General features: G+C 63.6%; 1 protein-coding gene across 1 annotated transcript in view; it reads left to right on the top strand.

Annotated features, from left to right (window-relative positions):
- Positions 1-14,415, top strand: part of LOC144272317 (putative thioesterase PNKD) — a 35,757-nt gene extending 21,342 nt beyond the window's left edge. The window contains exons 4-9 of the mRNA XM_077830299.1: positions 1,508-1,566; positions 5,957-6,049; positions 6,475-6,638; positions 7,397-7,483; positions 9,302-9,417; positions 10,492-14,415. Of these exons, the coding sequence (XP_077686425.1) occupies positions 1,508-1,566; positions 5,957-6,049; positions 6,475-6,638; positions 7,397-7,483; positions 9,302-9,417; positions 10,492-10,665 (693 nt within the window). The 3' untranslated portion in view covers positions 10,666-14,415. The remainder of the gene's footprint in view (positions 1-1,507; positions 1,567-5,956; positions 6,050-6,474; positions 6,639-7,396; positions 7,484-9,301; positions 9,418-10,491) is intronic.
- The last annotated feature ends 726 nt before the right edge of the window (positions 14,416-15,141 follow it).

Below are 15,141 nucleotides of genomic sequence, written 5' to 3' on the forward strand. Positions count from 1 at the left end.
GAAACAAGTAGGGGGTCTAATGGCTTCCGTACCAGGAGGGAGTGCAAAGTCTGCCACTGTTCAGTTTAGGAAAAAGACAAGGAAGGGGGGAGATGAGGGAGGTCTATAAAATCATGGCGGGTGCGGAGAAAGTGACCAGGGCAGTGTTATTTACCACTTCGCAGAACACGAGAACCAAGGGTCACCCAATGAAATTAGCTGGCAGCAGGTTTAAAACAAACGTAAGGAAGTGCTTTCGCACAATGCCCAGTCAGCCCGTGGAACTCCTTGCCGGGGGATGTTGTGAAGGCCGAGGCTTATAACTGGGTTAAAAAAAGAACTAGATAAGTTCCTGGAGGACAGGTCCAGCAGTGGCTATTAGCCAAGATGGTCAAGGACGCAACCATAGGCCCCGACTTCGTCTGGCGCCGGTGGGTGCTCGACCCCCCTCCCCGCGCACCGCCTCGCCCCGCCCCACCCTGACTCCACCCCGCCCCGTCCTGACCCCATTCCAACCCCTTCCCCAAAGTCTCCGCCCCCTCCCTGCCCCTATTCCGACTCCTTCCCCAAATCCCCACCCCGCCCCCGCCTTCTCCCCTGAGCGCGCCGCGTTCCCGACTCCCTCCCGGAGGTGGCTACAGCTGTTTGGTGGCGGCAAGTGCTGGGAGGTAGGCGGAGGAGTGGGGACGCGGCGTGCTCAGGGGAGGGGGTGGGGCGGGGAGCTTGGCTGCCGGTGGGTGCAGAGCACTCACTAATTTTTCCCCATGGGTGCTCCAGCCCCGGAGCACCCACGGAGTCGACGCCCATGGATGCAACCCCCTGCTCTAGGTGTCCCTAAGCCTCTGACTGTCAAAGGCTGGGCGTGGAGGACGGGATGGCTCACTCGATGATTGCCTGGTCTGGTCACTCCCTCTGGAGCACCTGGCACCGGCAGTGGTCAGAGACGGGATCCTGGGTTAGATGGACCATTGCTCTGCCCCAGTACGGCCACGCTGATGTTGTTGAGCCAACGCGTCCCTGGGGATTACTGGGGCAGGCCGTGTGTGCTGGAGAATTGGGGTCCTGACCCCTGCCAGGGGCTGGGAGGGATCTGTGCTGCCGTGAGGAGCCCTGGCTTTGCATCCTGCCCCCTGCCTGCCCGGCTGGCCGGGCATGGGATACTTAGCCCTCGGGCGGTCCCGGGTTCGAGTCTCACCCATTTTTGCGGGGGGGCAGCTGTGGGATCTGGGGGCAGTTCCTTTGCACTGTGGAGATAGGTCAGAGCGACTGGAGGGTGCAGCAGTGGGGAGCCCGGGCCCCCCAATATCAACAGCTTCCTCGCCAATTCTAGGCCTGAATCAAATCACATGGCTGCCAGATTGGGGGAGGTGCTGGCTGGCTGGTCACCTCCTCTCCCATGTCTGTCCCCCAGTTGATTGGTGCAGCCCACCCCACCAGACAGCTCCCTGTTTCTTTAGCCCCTGGGGTGGGCTGGGGGCAGAGCCTGTGGTCAGGCTGGGGCTGCTGCTCACGCTGTCTCTTCTTCCAGGCAGCCATCGAGAAGGAGGGGGTGACGCTGGAGGCCATCCTGTGCACCCACAAACACTGGTAAGGGGGCTGCTCCGGGGGACAGGGGTGCAGGACGGGGTTGGGGGCCAACTTCCTGCCTAGGGCAGGTCATTGCCCTTCGGGGGTGGGGCTGTGCTGGGAGGGAGGCAAAGGATGTGGGGAGCCCAGGGCTGCGGCTACGGGTGGGATTGAGAGGAAGGGCCCTGCCCTGCCGTGTCCGGCTGCCATGTGGAAGTGATGGGCAGTGCCGGAACAGGGGGAGGGGCTGGGGGGGTCGGTGGAGCTGAGGGGAGCCCATCATGAAAGTCCCTTGTTAGCAGGGGGAGGAGGGAATCCTGGCCTTGCTCTGGCCTTCGGGCTCCCGTCTTCCCTGGCCCGGGTTCCCGGGGAGCCCCTTCCTTTCCCGGCCTTGGACTGCTGCCTGCAGCTGGGGCGGGGCTCCCGGGGCCGGCAGTGCCCTTAAAATCTGCCCCCCAGTCCTGGCTGCTGTTGAGGGGCCTCCCTGGACCGTGGGTTTGGTAGGTCTCTGGCCAGTTCCCAGGGGACAATGGTCCGTCTCTGAACCCCACAGCCAGCCCCGTCGTTAACCACACTCAAGAGGCCAAGGCTGGGGCTCCCCGGTCGGTCTGTGGCCCGGGGGCAGGAGCTGGCAGGAGGGCTAAAGAGACGTGGTCCCCGAACCGTGTAGCTTGGCTGCAGTATCGGCTCTGGCCTGGCCGATCCTGCCCCCGCGCCAGCCCTGGGGGAAGACGGGTCTCTCACCAGTTGCTTCTTTCCTTCCTTTTGCCCCCTCCCAACACCGGCCCCTTTCCCTGCCCCCTTCCAGGCTCCCCCAGGTGGGTGAGCCGTGCAGCTGGGTTAACCCAGCCTAGGCCAGGGACCCTGGAACTCCCCTCCCCGCTTCCATCCTCGCTGGCCAGTTCATTTCAACCACCTGCTCCCCTTGTCCCCGCCACCACAAGGGCACCCCCCAGCCCCTCCTCTCACCCCCCTGCCACCTCCGTGAACTCGGCTCTGATCCGGGTTGGTCCTGACCTAGCCCCCGCCCCCAGTGCTGTCCCCAGGGACTGTGGTGGCTTTGATCTCAGAGGGGGGGGCGGGGGGCTGTAGCAAAAGCCACGTTCGCTTCCTGAAAGGCAGCGGTTTAGCGTGGGCTGTGCCCTGCCTTATCTCTCCCCAGCACATGTGGCTGGGCCGGATAAGGGGCGGGGGCTGGGAATATGGGGGGATGGGGGATGCGAGGGGATGGCCCCGAGCCAGAGCAGCCCGGAAAAAGCGGGTAAGTGTGTGCAGAGGAGAGCGTGATCGCCCAGGGGGACGGCCCCCTGAGTTTGGGGCGGTTGCAGATGGGCGCAGGGGAGCCTGGGAGGGGTGCCCTGCAGGGAATGATTGTGCCCTGGCAGAGGGGGCTGGATGGGCCCCAAGAGGCCTGCCGTTCTCCCCTCATGTCCCCCCACCCCACCCCCAGCGTCCCTCCACCCCACCCACCCACACGCCAGGGCGAGTCCCTGCTGGGGATGCCTGGAGTCTGGCCTCCGAATGAGAAGCCTCAGAGTGGAGCGAGCAGGGATTGTCTGGGGGTGGGGAGGTGTCCCCCGGCCCCCCCAAAGCATGGAGCACCCTGTTCTCCTGGGAATTGGGGCGGCTGAACGGGGATGGGCTGTTAAAGGAGGGGGGCAGGGCCCTGTGCCTGGTGGGGGGGCCCTGAGTAGATGTCCTCACCCCAGGTAGCACGGATGGGGGGGTTGGTCAGCAGTGGGAGAAAGTTGGGGTGCCAGTGGAAGCCAGGGAGGGTTTTAGCATCTGGTGGGGGAGGGGAAGGGAAGGCACAAAAACTACCCCCCTTGCCCTGCCCCTCCTCTGAGGCCCCGCCCCCATTCACCCCATCCCCCCCTTTCTCTGTCGCTCACTCTTCCCACCGGGCTGGATGAGGGGGCTGGGGTGCGGGTGGGGTGGGGGCAGGGATGAGGGATTTGGAGTGCAGGAGGGGGCTCTGGGCTGGGGTGCGGGGGGTGTGAGGGCTCTGGCTGGTGGTGCAGCGTCTGGGGTGGGGCTGGGGATGAGGGGTTTGGGCTGCAGGAGGGGGCTCCGTGCTGGGGCTGAGGGGTTCAGAGTGTGGGAGGGGGCTCTGGGCTGGGGTGCGGGGAGTGTGAGGGCTCTGGCTGGTGGTGCAACGTCTGGGGTGGGGCTGGGGATGAGGGGTTTGGGCTGCAGGAGGGGGCTCCAGGCTGAGGCAGTGGGTTGGGGTGCGAGAGGGGTGCGGGCTCTGGGGTGGGGCCAGGGATGAGGGGCTAGGGGTGCAGGAGGAAGCTCCGGGCTGGGGGGGGAGCCGAGAGGTTTGGAGTATGGGAGGGGGCTCCAGGCTGGGGCAGGGGGTTGGGGTGTAGGAGGAGGTACAAGCTCTGGGCTGGAGGTGCGGGTTCTGGGGTGGGGCCAGAAATGAGGGGTTCAGGGTGTGGGAGGGGACTCCAGGCAGGGTGGTGGGGGGAGCTGACAGTCTCTCGTGTAGGGATCACAGCGGTGGGGGCGTGAGGGTGGGGGGCTCGGCTGGGGGTAGGAGCGCCTGGTGTGGGGAGCTGACAGTCTCTCGTGCAGGGATCACAGTGGGGGCGGGGGGCTCGGCTAGTAGGGGGAGCTGACAGTCTCTCGTGCAGGGATCACAGTGGGGGCGGGGGGCTCGGCTGGTAGGGGGAGCTGACAGTCTCTCGTGCAGGGATCACAGTGGGGGGAGCGGGGGGCTCAGCTGGCGGGGGGAGCTGACAGTCTCTCGTGCAGGGATCGCGGGGGGGGCTCGGCTGGTGGGGGGAGCTGACAGTCTCCCATGCAGGGATCACAGTGGGGGGGGCTCGGGGGCTCGGCTGGCGGGGGGAGCTGACAGTCTCTGGTGCAGGAATCAGTGGGGGGGGGCGGGGGGCTCGGCTGGCGGGGGGAACTGACAGTCTCTGGTGCAGGAATCAGTGGGGGGGGGCGGGGGGCTCGGCTGGCGGGGGGAACTGACAGTCTCTGGTGCAGGAATCAGTGGGGGGGGGCGGGGGGCTCGGCTGGCGGGGGGAACTGACAGTCTCTGGTGCAGGGATCATGGGGGGGCAGGGGGCTCGGCTGGTGGGGGGAGCTGACAGTCTCTCACGCAGGGATCACGGGGAGAGCGGGGGGGCTCGGCTGGCGGGGGGAGCTGACAGTCTCTCATGCAGGGATCACACCTCGCCCCGGAGGGTAGGGGGGCTCGGCTGGCGGGGGGAGCTGACAGTCTCTCGCGCAGGGATCACGGGGGGAGCGGGGGGGCTCGGCTGGTGGGGGGAGCTGATAGTCTCTCGCGCAGGGATCACGGGGGGAGCGGGGGGGCTCGGCTGGTGGGGGGAGCTGACAGTCTCTGGTGCAGGGATCAGTGGGGGGGGCGGGGGGCTCGGCTGGCGGGGGGAACTGACAGTCTCTGGTGCAGGGATCATGGGGGGGCAGGGGGCTCGGCTGGTGGGGGGAGCTGACAGTCTCTCACGCAGGGATCACGGGGAGAGCGGGGGGGCTCGGCTGGCGGGGGGAGCTGACAGTCTCTCATGCAGGGATCACGGGGGAGCTCGGCTGGCGGGGGGAGCTGACAGTCTCTCATGCAGGGATCACAGTGGGGGGGGCTCGGCTGGCGGGGGGAGCTGACAGTCTCTCTCGTGCAGGGATCACAGTGGGGGGGGCTCGGCTGGCGGGGGGAGCTGACCGTCTCTCGTGCAGGGATCACAGTGGGGGGGGCTCGGCTGGCGGGGGGAGCTGACAGTCTCTCGTGCAGGGATCACAGTGGGGGGGGCTCGGCTGGCGAGGGGAGCTGACAGTCTCTCGCGCAGGGATCACGGGGGGAGCGGGGGGCTCGGCTGGCGGGGGGAGCTGACAGTCTCTCGTGCAGGGATCACAGTGGGGGGGGGCTCGGCTGGCGGGGGGAGCTGACAGTCTCTCGCGCAGGGATCACGGGGGGAGCGGGGGGCTCGGCTGGCGGGGGGAGCTGACAGTCTCTCGTGCAGGGATCACAGTGGGGGGGGGCTCGGCTGGCGGGGGGAGCTGACAGTCTCTCATGCAGGGATCACACCTCGCCCCGGAGGGTAGGGGGGCTCGGCTGGCGGGGGGAGCTGACAGTCTCTCGTGCAGGGATCACAGTGGGGGGGGGCTCGGCTGGCGGGGGGAGCTGACAGTCTCTCATGCAGGGATCACACCTCGCCCCGGAGGGTAGGGGGGCTCGGCTGGCGGGGGGAGCTGACAGTCTCTCGTGCAGGGATCACAGTGGGGGGGGGCTCGGCTGGCGGGGGGAGCTGACAGTCTCTCATGCAGGGATCACACCTCGCCCCGGAGGGTAGGGGGGCTCGGCTGGCGGGGGGAGCTGACAGTCTCTCGTGCAGGGATCACGGGGGAGCTCAGCTGGCGGGGGGAGCTGACCGTCTCTCTCGTGCAGGGATCACAGCGGGGGGAACATGGTGCTGAGACGGCGTTACGGCTCCTGCAGGGTGTATGGCAGTGCCTGCGATGCCATCCCGGAGCTCACCAAGTAAGCGGTGCTGGGTCCCTGGCCGGGGAGTGGAGGGGGCGCATGCCCACAGGGTCTGGGACTCCACCCCAGGCCTCCCCTACCCTCCGGGGCGAGCGGGCAGCACGGTCTTCATAGCCCTGCTTCGTCACCGCCTTCTCTCCTGCGTCTGCCCCTCGGGATGGTGACGGGGTCATGCGTCCCCTGGGAGCTGGGCTGAGCCCTGCCAAACTCATGTCACGTGTGGGCCGATCTGCGGCCAGTGCATGGATGGTCACTGCTGGCCTAGCCTTTGCGTCTGAGGCCTGTCCGCAGGGCGGGCTGGGGGCATCCCCCGGTCAGGGGATCAGCCTGGCCCCAGAGTCCAGAGCAATCCATCTGGCTTCCACACCCTGCCAGAGCATCCTCCCAGGACCCTAACAGCCTCCTGTCCTGCCCCCGTGCAGCCCCCTCTCGGATAAGGAGACCGTCACCGTGGGACAGCTGCGCTTCAAGGCTCTCTTCACCCCGGGGCACACCGTGGGGCACATGGTCTACGTGCTGGATGGGAAGCCCTTCGAGGGGCCGGCCTGCCTCTTCTCTGGAGACCTCCTCTTCCTCTCGGGCTGCGGTGAGCTGGGCTCCTTTGGTTCTGTCTATGGTATCTGCCCTGCGGAGGGAGGCACAGCTCACTGGGGGGGGTTGGGCCCACCTGCTTCCTCCCTTCACTCTTCAGGATGAACAAGATGTGGCTGGCACGAGGTCGGGCTTCCCTAAGCTTCCCTGTTCCTCCCCAGAGGGGGCTGCATTTTAGTGTTGGGGGAAAGGAGGGGCCGGGGCATTGTTTTTTGTCAGGGACTAACAGCCCCACTAACCAGCCCTCAGTTGCTCTTTGGTTCCTTCCCCCGACCTCCCTCTGCCCCACGTCACTCTGGGGACAGTGGGGTCTGCGCCCCGTTGGCAGCATCGGGGGCGAAACTTAGGTCCTCTGGCTCTAGAAGCTCCTGTCTCTGCCCCTGGATCTCGGGGGGGCGCTCCCCCTCCGCAGCAGCAGTAGAGAGTCCATTATCCTCTGGGGGCTGGGGCCGCTCACAGACGCTTTGCGGAGCAAGGTGTGAGAGGGGGTGGGGCGGCCTGTGGAGTTCGGGCACTGCTGTCATGGTGGTGGGTGGGGGCTGCAAGACCCTGCCGTGGGGCCTGGGTTGTAAACACCCCACGTGAGAGAGGGGCAAGCGAAACAGCTCCTCATGGGGGGAGGGGGTTGGCCCTTGGCCTGCGACCCAGGGAGGCCGGCGCCCATAGGGAACGGAGCCCTGCGGTGCGTGGGGCTCCCGGTGTGTGGGGACTGCGATCCCCTCCCCAGTAACATGTGGTCCCCCGGTCTTGCAGGGCGGATATTCGAGGGGACGCCGGAAACCATGCTGACCTCTCTGGACACAGCTGCGGACCTGGCAGAGGACACGCTGCTCTGGCCAGGTGAGCGCCCCCTGCCAGGCAGCAGGCTCGAGGGTGGGGTTTGTGGGGCAGGGAAAGTGGGGGAGCAGAGGCCGGGGGAATCCCCCGATCTCCATGTCCCGCTGCACAGGGGCAGGAGCGCAGCCTGGCCGCTGTGGGAGACGAGGGTGAGGGGTCGCTGCACCAGGTGAGGGTCCCCGCTCGGCTGCATCGGCAAAGCGCCGGGGACGGGGGCGCAAGGCAGCCTGCGGCGCTGACCTAGACCTGCAAGGAGGGGAAGGAGTCCCCGCTCCTGGGCCTGGGCCCACTTGGCGCCAAAGCACGGCCGGGGTCTCATCCGTGAGCCTGGTATCTGTCCACGGCCGAGGGGCAGGTTGGGGGCGAGGCTGGGGCAGAACGGGGCGGGCTGCTGCTGGGTGGGATTGAGGGCAGCGTTCCCGCACGTTTCTTACGTCCATGTGCGGAGTGAATGTGACACATCACCTCCGTATCAGTGCACATAACAAAAGACATAGGCTGGGGGTAGGATGCGGGCTCTGGGGTGGGACTGGGGATGAGGGGTTTGGGGTTCGGGAGGGGGCTCAGGGCAGGGGCAGAGGGTTGGGCTGCGGGGGGGATGCGGGCTCTGGGGTGAGACTGGGGATGAAGGGTTTGGGGTGTGGGAGGGGGCTCAGGGCAGGGGCAGAGGGTTGGGGTATGGGGGAGATGCAGGCTCTGGTGTGGGCCTGGGGATGAGGGGTTTGGGGTGTGGGAGGGGGCTCAGGGCAGGAGCAGAGGGTTGGGGTATGGGGGGGATGCAGGCTCTGGTGTGGGCCTGGGGATGAGGGGTTTGGGGTGTGTGAGGGGGCAGAGGGTTGGGCTGCGGGGGGGATGCGGGCTCTGGGGTGAGACTGGGGATGAAGGGTTTGGGGTGTGGGAGGGGGCTCAGGGCAGGGGCAGAGGGTTGGGCTGCGGGGGAGATGCAGGCTCTGGTGTGGGCCTGGGGATGAGGGGTTTGGGGTGTGGGAGGGGGCTCAGGGCAGGGGCAGAGGGTTGGGCTGCGGGGGGGATGCGGGCTCTGGGGTGAGACTGGGGATGAAGGGTTTGGGGTGTGGGAGGGGGCTCAGGGCTGGGACAGAGGGTTGGGGTGCACGGGGTGAGGGCTCCAGCTCGGGGTGAAGGCTCTGGGATGGGGGTTTGGGGTGCGGGTGGGGGCTCAAGGCTGGGGTGCGGGCTCTGGGGTGGGGCCAGGGATGACGGGTGTGGGGTGCAGGCTGCCCTGGGCAGTGGTGGGGAGAGAAGACTCCCCCCCAGCCCTCTCTGGCAGCAGCAGCTTGGGGCTGGGGGAGGGGTGCCTCCCCCTGGGCACGCCAGCTCCAGCAGGCCTGGCCCGAGCCCAGGGTGGGGCTCCTCTCCCCTGGTCCTGGCAAGTCCGGGGCAGGACCATGGCGGGGCTGGTGGGGAGAGGCTCCTCTCCCTGTCGCTGACCCAAGCCCCTGCGCGGGGCTCAATAGGCAGCTGCCTGGGCACACAGCGTAGAGGGAACTTGGGTTGAGGGGCATCGCGGCTGCTTCTGACCTTCCTGCTCTGTCCAGAGCTCTGGTTTCCTTGGCTCCATGCCCCTCACCCGTCTCTAGCCGATCTGCTGGCCCCTTGCCTGCCCCACCCAGCCACCCTGGAGGGCAGCAAGTGATGGTCCCATATGGCAGAAGCCCGGCGAGGGGCCGGCACAGGCGGGAATAGAACCCAGGCCGCCTGGCTCCCTGCTGGGTGCTTGGCTCGCCAGTCCGTGCTCTTAACCGGAGCCCCAGCCCGGGCCAGCCCCCTCCCCCCCGTTCACTGCCCTCTCTGCTCCCCAAGGACACGAATATGCCCTGGACTGCCTGACGTTTGCCAGCCTGCTGGAGCTGGAGAACCCCGTGCTGGAGCAGAAGCTGCAGTGGGTGAATCAGCAGCGGCTGGAGAAGAGGAGCACGGTGAGTGCCGGTGGGGGAGTGCGCCCGGGCCTTGGCATCCGGTGCAGGTGCCCCTCGCGCGGGGCCCGGTTCCGCTTTCCTGGCTCTTCCCCCCTCTCTCTCTCCCTGTGCCGGGGCTGGGAAACACGTGGCCGGAAGCTGGTGCCGCTTCCCCTGCTGCTCGGATCCAGCTGTTTCCTAGCCTGGCGGCGGGGGGCACAGGCTGGTTTGAATTCACACCCGCCCCGCAGGAACCCAAAGGGAATCGGGTGCTGGGGCAAGGCCAGGAGAATGGCTGTCTGGGGTCGGCTGTATGTTGCACTATATTAATCTGTCACCATGCGGCCGGCAGCCTGCAAAATCCAGCATTCGAAGGGTTATGCTTGGCAAGCAGGGGCCAAGTCCCTTTGCCCCCATGGTCCCTGCCTCATTCACTGAAGGACCCCCACCCCCAAGCTGCTCCCCATGCATCTGCAGCTCGCTAGATAGCCATAACCCGTAGGGCACAGGCCACAGCAGTGTCCACTCCCTCTGCACCCCTAAACACCCTCCCTGTACCCCATTAATGTGTCTTGACCCTATTGGGGCCACTGTTAAGGGCAGATAGTCTCTGCACTGGGCCCCCGAGTAATTCCATTCCACCTTCCTAAATTCGCCTCGCAGGGTTTCATCTGCACTTGGGGTCTGTCTTGGCTTCCCATCCTAACCCCGCTGGAGCTTGCTGCTGTTGCTGTTATATACGGCTGCCAAACCCCACCACAGAGGCAGCCGCGTTTGAGTAATCTCTTGTGTTTATACAGCCCCTGGCACAATGGAGTGCTGGGGTTACGACAATCCAAATAGTAAAGGGAAATAGCTTTGAAACTGGTTTATAGGAGCCGGTCTCTAGGTAAAAGGAGCTGGAGAAGTTATGGATTTTGGATGCAAACAGGCTGCAGGCTCGGTGCCCCTTCTGGGGATTATGCCATGCAGTGTGCGTTGCCTCTTTCATGCTGGGATCTGGAGTCTCAACGGGCTGCAGCTCTGCGCGGGGCGCGTCGGTGGCCGCGGTCCGCTGTACGCGCGCTGACCTGTCCCCATCTCTCCCCGCCCCAGTGCCCCTCCACCATCGGCGAGGAGAAGGAATACAACCCGTTCCTGCGGACCCACTGCCGGGAGCTGCACCGGGCCCTGGGGCTGCAGCGGCTGAGTGGCGAGGACTGGGACAGCTTCCGGGCGCGGGTGCTGAAGGAGGTGCGGTGCCGCAAGGACGTCTACAAGGCCAACTAGCCCCCTGGCAGGGCGACGGGAGGGCTCTGCCCCATGAGCAGCCTCCCGAAGGCGCGTGACCTTCCCTGTTGGGGTGGGGAGTGTCTGGCTGGGAAAGGGTCTCACCCCCTCAGGGCAATGGGGCGGGTTCGTGAGCCGGGAACGCCTCCTCCCTGTGGATAAAGGCGGGTTCAGCTGGCATCCCCCCCACCCTGCCCCGCCTGCTGTCTCAAGAGGGCTCGTCTCCAGACAAAGTGGATCCTTGCTGGTGGACAGAAGAATGGGGGGCAGGTGGTAAAATCCAGGATGACACCCCCCCCCCCAACCCACCCCCAGGAGGCGTCTGACTCCACATGGTGCCAGCATGCTGCTGACCTCTGATTGCTGCTGGGGATGAATAGCTAGGGGGCGGGGGCGGGGGCGGGGCGTTGGCAAGGGTGCCCGGGAAAGCTTTTCCAGGGAGCAGGGCTGTGACTTTGTTTCTCTGGGGGACCGGACTGTGGCTGGTGGAAGTGCAGGCCCAGGGGTTAGCCCGCGAAGTGCACATGGTCTCTTCAGTACGGGCTCGCAGCCTGTAGGAAATGCAGGTCCCTCACGCAGTGCCCGGTCCCGAGCCAAGCTGGGCAGCCCAGCGTGTGGGGAGCGGTGCTGCCCAAGGCGGCATCGGGGACAGCGCCGCGACTGCTCTGTCGGTTATTTCCTCTGCGTCCTGTCCCAGCCGGCCCCGTTTTTGGGGCCCCGCTGACTCCTCCGTGAGCACACGCCCGCCCCCGCCCGCTGGCTGGGAGAGACCAGGATGAACCACGACAGAAGCACCAGCCGGGGGCGTCGCTGCACGGACTCCAGCTCTGATATTGGACGGAAACCGCCCCCCGGCGCTGAACGTTCCTGGCAGCCGCCTTCTCCCTGCAGCACGGGGACGGGCGCAGCCGTGCTGGCAGGGATCAAGGATGAAGCTGTGCCATTGGCCTGCCCCCCCGGCCGGCTGGTGGCTTCCCTTCAGGCCTGTGTGTTAACTTTGGTGGTGTGGTGGTGGTTCCCCGATTGAAGCAAGACCTGCTCCATGCAACTGGGGTGTGGGGAGTGTGTGTGTGTGTGGAGGGGGGTGGAGTGTGTCTGTGTTTTGGGGGTTACGTCCTAAAGGATTTTCTGGTCCCCAGTCCAAGCACAAGGATCCTGTGAGTTTATAGCACAGCTCGCCAGCCTGGTGATGGTTCTACGCCTGCCCCCTTTGCTCTGGAGGTCGTTGGGGGCTGGGAGAAACACACCCCTCCCTTCAGAGCCCACGGGGGCCCCTTCGGAACCACGCCAAACCCCTGGGGCAGAGCAGCCTGCCTCCTTAGCAGCCCCAGCTGAGGGAGCAAGAAACCTGCCTTGCATTCAAACCCAGCCTGCAGGCCCCAGTGGCTTTAAATCAGGGCCGGGTGTGAAACGTTCCCTGGGAAACTTCAAACCCTCGCCCGTTGAGGGTTTTGCATTTTGATCGAACTTGTGATGGTGAATCCATTTAGGGCCATGAGACCCAGCCTGCTTCCTCCCACTGACTGCGCCCATTTGCCCTTCTCGGAAGACGAGAATGCAGGGGTGTCCAGCCCCATTGCAAAGGCAGCGAATTTTAAAACCCCTGTAAAGAAACTAACCTGTGAAATTTGCTCCCGGGAGATCACCGTGAAACCAAGAGCTTAGCAGGGTGGATGGCCAAGGGTCAGCCATTCCTGGGGCTGAGAACAGCCACAATTACACGGGGTGGGGCACAATGCTGGGTCTCTCAGGCCATGAGCCAACCTCAAGCTGCCGGGGTTAGGGGAAACTTCCTCCAAGCGCACATTGTCCCCAAATTGACCACTGGGGGAGTTCTTCCTTCTTCTGAAGCAGCTGGTCCTGGTGACTGTTAGAGACAGGATACCGGGCTTGGGCAACCAGAATGGAAACTAGTGTGGATGCTTGCTTAGGGTGAAATTGTGGGCCCGTTGGAATCTGTTATCATTGGCTTCAGTGGGGCCAGGCCTCCATGGTCCCCTTGTTTACGATGGACCCCAAAAAGGGATCCATCTAGTAAACCAAACCTCTTCAGAGGGGAAGGGCCAGAAAAGAACCAAGGAAATCTAACCTGCAATGTTCTTATCCGTATAAATGTCTGACCCTGTATTGAATCCTGGAAAGCTCTTGGTCTCGATGCTGTCTTGTGGCAATGAGTTCCACTGGCTACATAGATCAAAGGAAATACTTTTTCACACAATGCACCGGGTTACATTTGCTGCCCTTCACTTTCAATGAACGCAATGTATAAGAGGATGCACAAGGGTTTTGTATTAGGAGAGAGCGGGCGGTGTTCAACAAATGGGGGTGGGGGTGAATTCACCCGTCATCCAGGGAACAAAGAGCACCCCCCACTTAGCATTTGGATAGAGAGGCCCAGGGCCTAGTTATAAACAACTTTGTCCCCATGGAGGCTGCAGTGGGGGATAAATGTTTGCAGACACATGCTTTTAAGTGTGCAGCGCATGATGGAGGTTGGTTGATTGCAGGGGGTGTTTCTCTGGAGAGGGGCTGGAAAAGGGGAGTTTAAGGTGGATTTAGTGCGTTGAACTGACCTGGTTATTTGAAAAGCGACATCGTAAGGGCTGGAGGGGCAACGCCAGCGGGTGAGGGGACAGGACGTTTCGGGGCTTGGAGGTTCTCATTAATGTCAGATGTTACCAATAGCTCACTCTCCCTGTCTGCAAGTGGGGAGGTAGCTAAGTCAGGTGAGTGGAGGACAGAGAGCCAGGAGGGATAGCTCAGTGGTTCGAGCATTGGCCTGCTAAACCCAGGGTTGTGAGTTCAATCCTTGAGGGGGTCATTTAGGGATCTGGGGCAAAAATTGGGGACTGGTCCTGCTTTGAGCAGGGGGTTGGACTAGATGACCTCCTGAGGTCCCTTCCAACCCATTCTCTGGGTTCTATTCCTGGCTCTGGGGTCTAGTAGTTAGAGGAGGGGGTTGAGGGACTGGGAGTCAGGACTCCTGGGTTCTATTCTTAGCTTTACCATTGATTCCCTGTAGAGCTAGTCACTTCCCACTTCGGTACCTCAGTTTTCCCCACCGCTGAAATCATGATCCTACTTCCCAGTCTCCCAGGGAAGTCACGAGTTCATGACTCCGTGTGAAGGGTTTTGGAGACGTAAAAGCCCTACGCTCTGTAAGCACTAAGCGGAGCTGGGTCAGGATGTGGGTTTCTCCATTGGGTTCTGGTGACTCTACCTTTGCTCTTGGGGTTTATATTGTTATCGACACTCCCTTGATAAAAATGCAGCCACATCGGGGAGGGAAACGTGGTCTAGTGGCCAGAGGACAGGACAGTGGGGTTCCTTTCCCAGGTCTTGCTGGGTGAATTTGGACAGGTCGCAGCACTTTGTGCCTCAGTTTCCCCATCCGTGAAATAGGGCAACTACCTCCTGACAGTGGTTGTGGGGCTCCCTGTGGGCTGGGCAGCGCCGCAGAAGCACAGTGTTAGAGATGATACACTAGGTCAGGATTTATTCAGTCTGTTTTTTTCCCCCCCTCCCTTTCTCTTACGCTTGGAAATAGATCGCCACTAACGATTCCAAACTGTGAGGCTTAGCTGAGCCAGGCAGCACTGGAGACAGCGGGTGTGGAGTAGGTCAGGAGGCAGGTTTCAGCTGACCCCCTTTGCTCCCGGCGCTCGGAGATGGGCTGGGATTGTGACGCCTCTTGTATTCAGTGTTCGCTGTGGATTGTAAAAATGCCAGTAAAGCAACCCTTCAGTTTTACTGTTGTTTAGTGCGATTGGCCTGTCAAGACACAGGGAACTTTGTGCTCATGACAGCAAGGGAGTAATAGCACCGGCGTAAGGCAGGCACGGACTGGGACACCCCCCGGCACCGCTGTGCCAATGCGTCTCCGTGCCAGCCCCCAGCCTGCGCCTGCTGTTAGGGTCACAGCCTTGCTCTTGGGCTGCAGACCCACTCAGCCCTGGGGCATCCCCGTTACTCTCATCTGCCCCTCCCGACGTGAGGCTGCCAGTCATGCTGAAGTGGAGTGTGTGTGTGTGGGGGGGTGTCATATGGACAGACTCCCCGTTGGGATGATCCCATCAAGTTGAACAGAGGAAGAGCCACTTTCTAGGTTACTGAACCAGCCTCGGAACTGAGCAGAGATTTCCAGCCCACGCTCTCAAATTCTGTAGAGTGGCTCAAGCCATGCTCTGGGCTAGGCTATGGGATGCAGAGTATCTTCTAGACCCCTCTGGGCTTCATCCCCATCGGATCCCATCTGGGTTTCCTGTGTGCCCAGTCTGAGGCCAGCAAATTCGCTTCACTGGTGACCTGCATCAGGGGCCGATCCCTGGGCTCCACAGAGAAAAGGTGAGCTTAAGCCTTTACACTCCACTCCCCGCTTCCCTCCCTCTGCCCCAGAAGCTGCATTCGTTGATGGAATGAGAAATAGGAGAAACACGGGCAAAGCCCATTCTCCAGGGTCCTTTAACGAGGCCCCTG

The sequence above is a fragment of the Eretmochelys imbricata genome, chromosome 11 (genome assembly GCF_965152235.1).
Source record: "Eretmochelys imbricata isolate rEreImb1 chromosome 11, rEreImb1.hap1, whole genome shotgun sequence".
NCBI classification, from domain to species: Eukaryota; Metazoa; Chordata; order Testudines; family Cheloniidae; genus Eretmochelys; species Eretmochelys imbricata.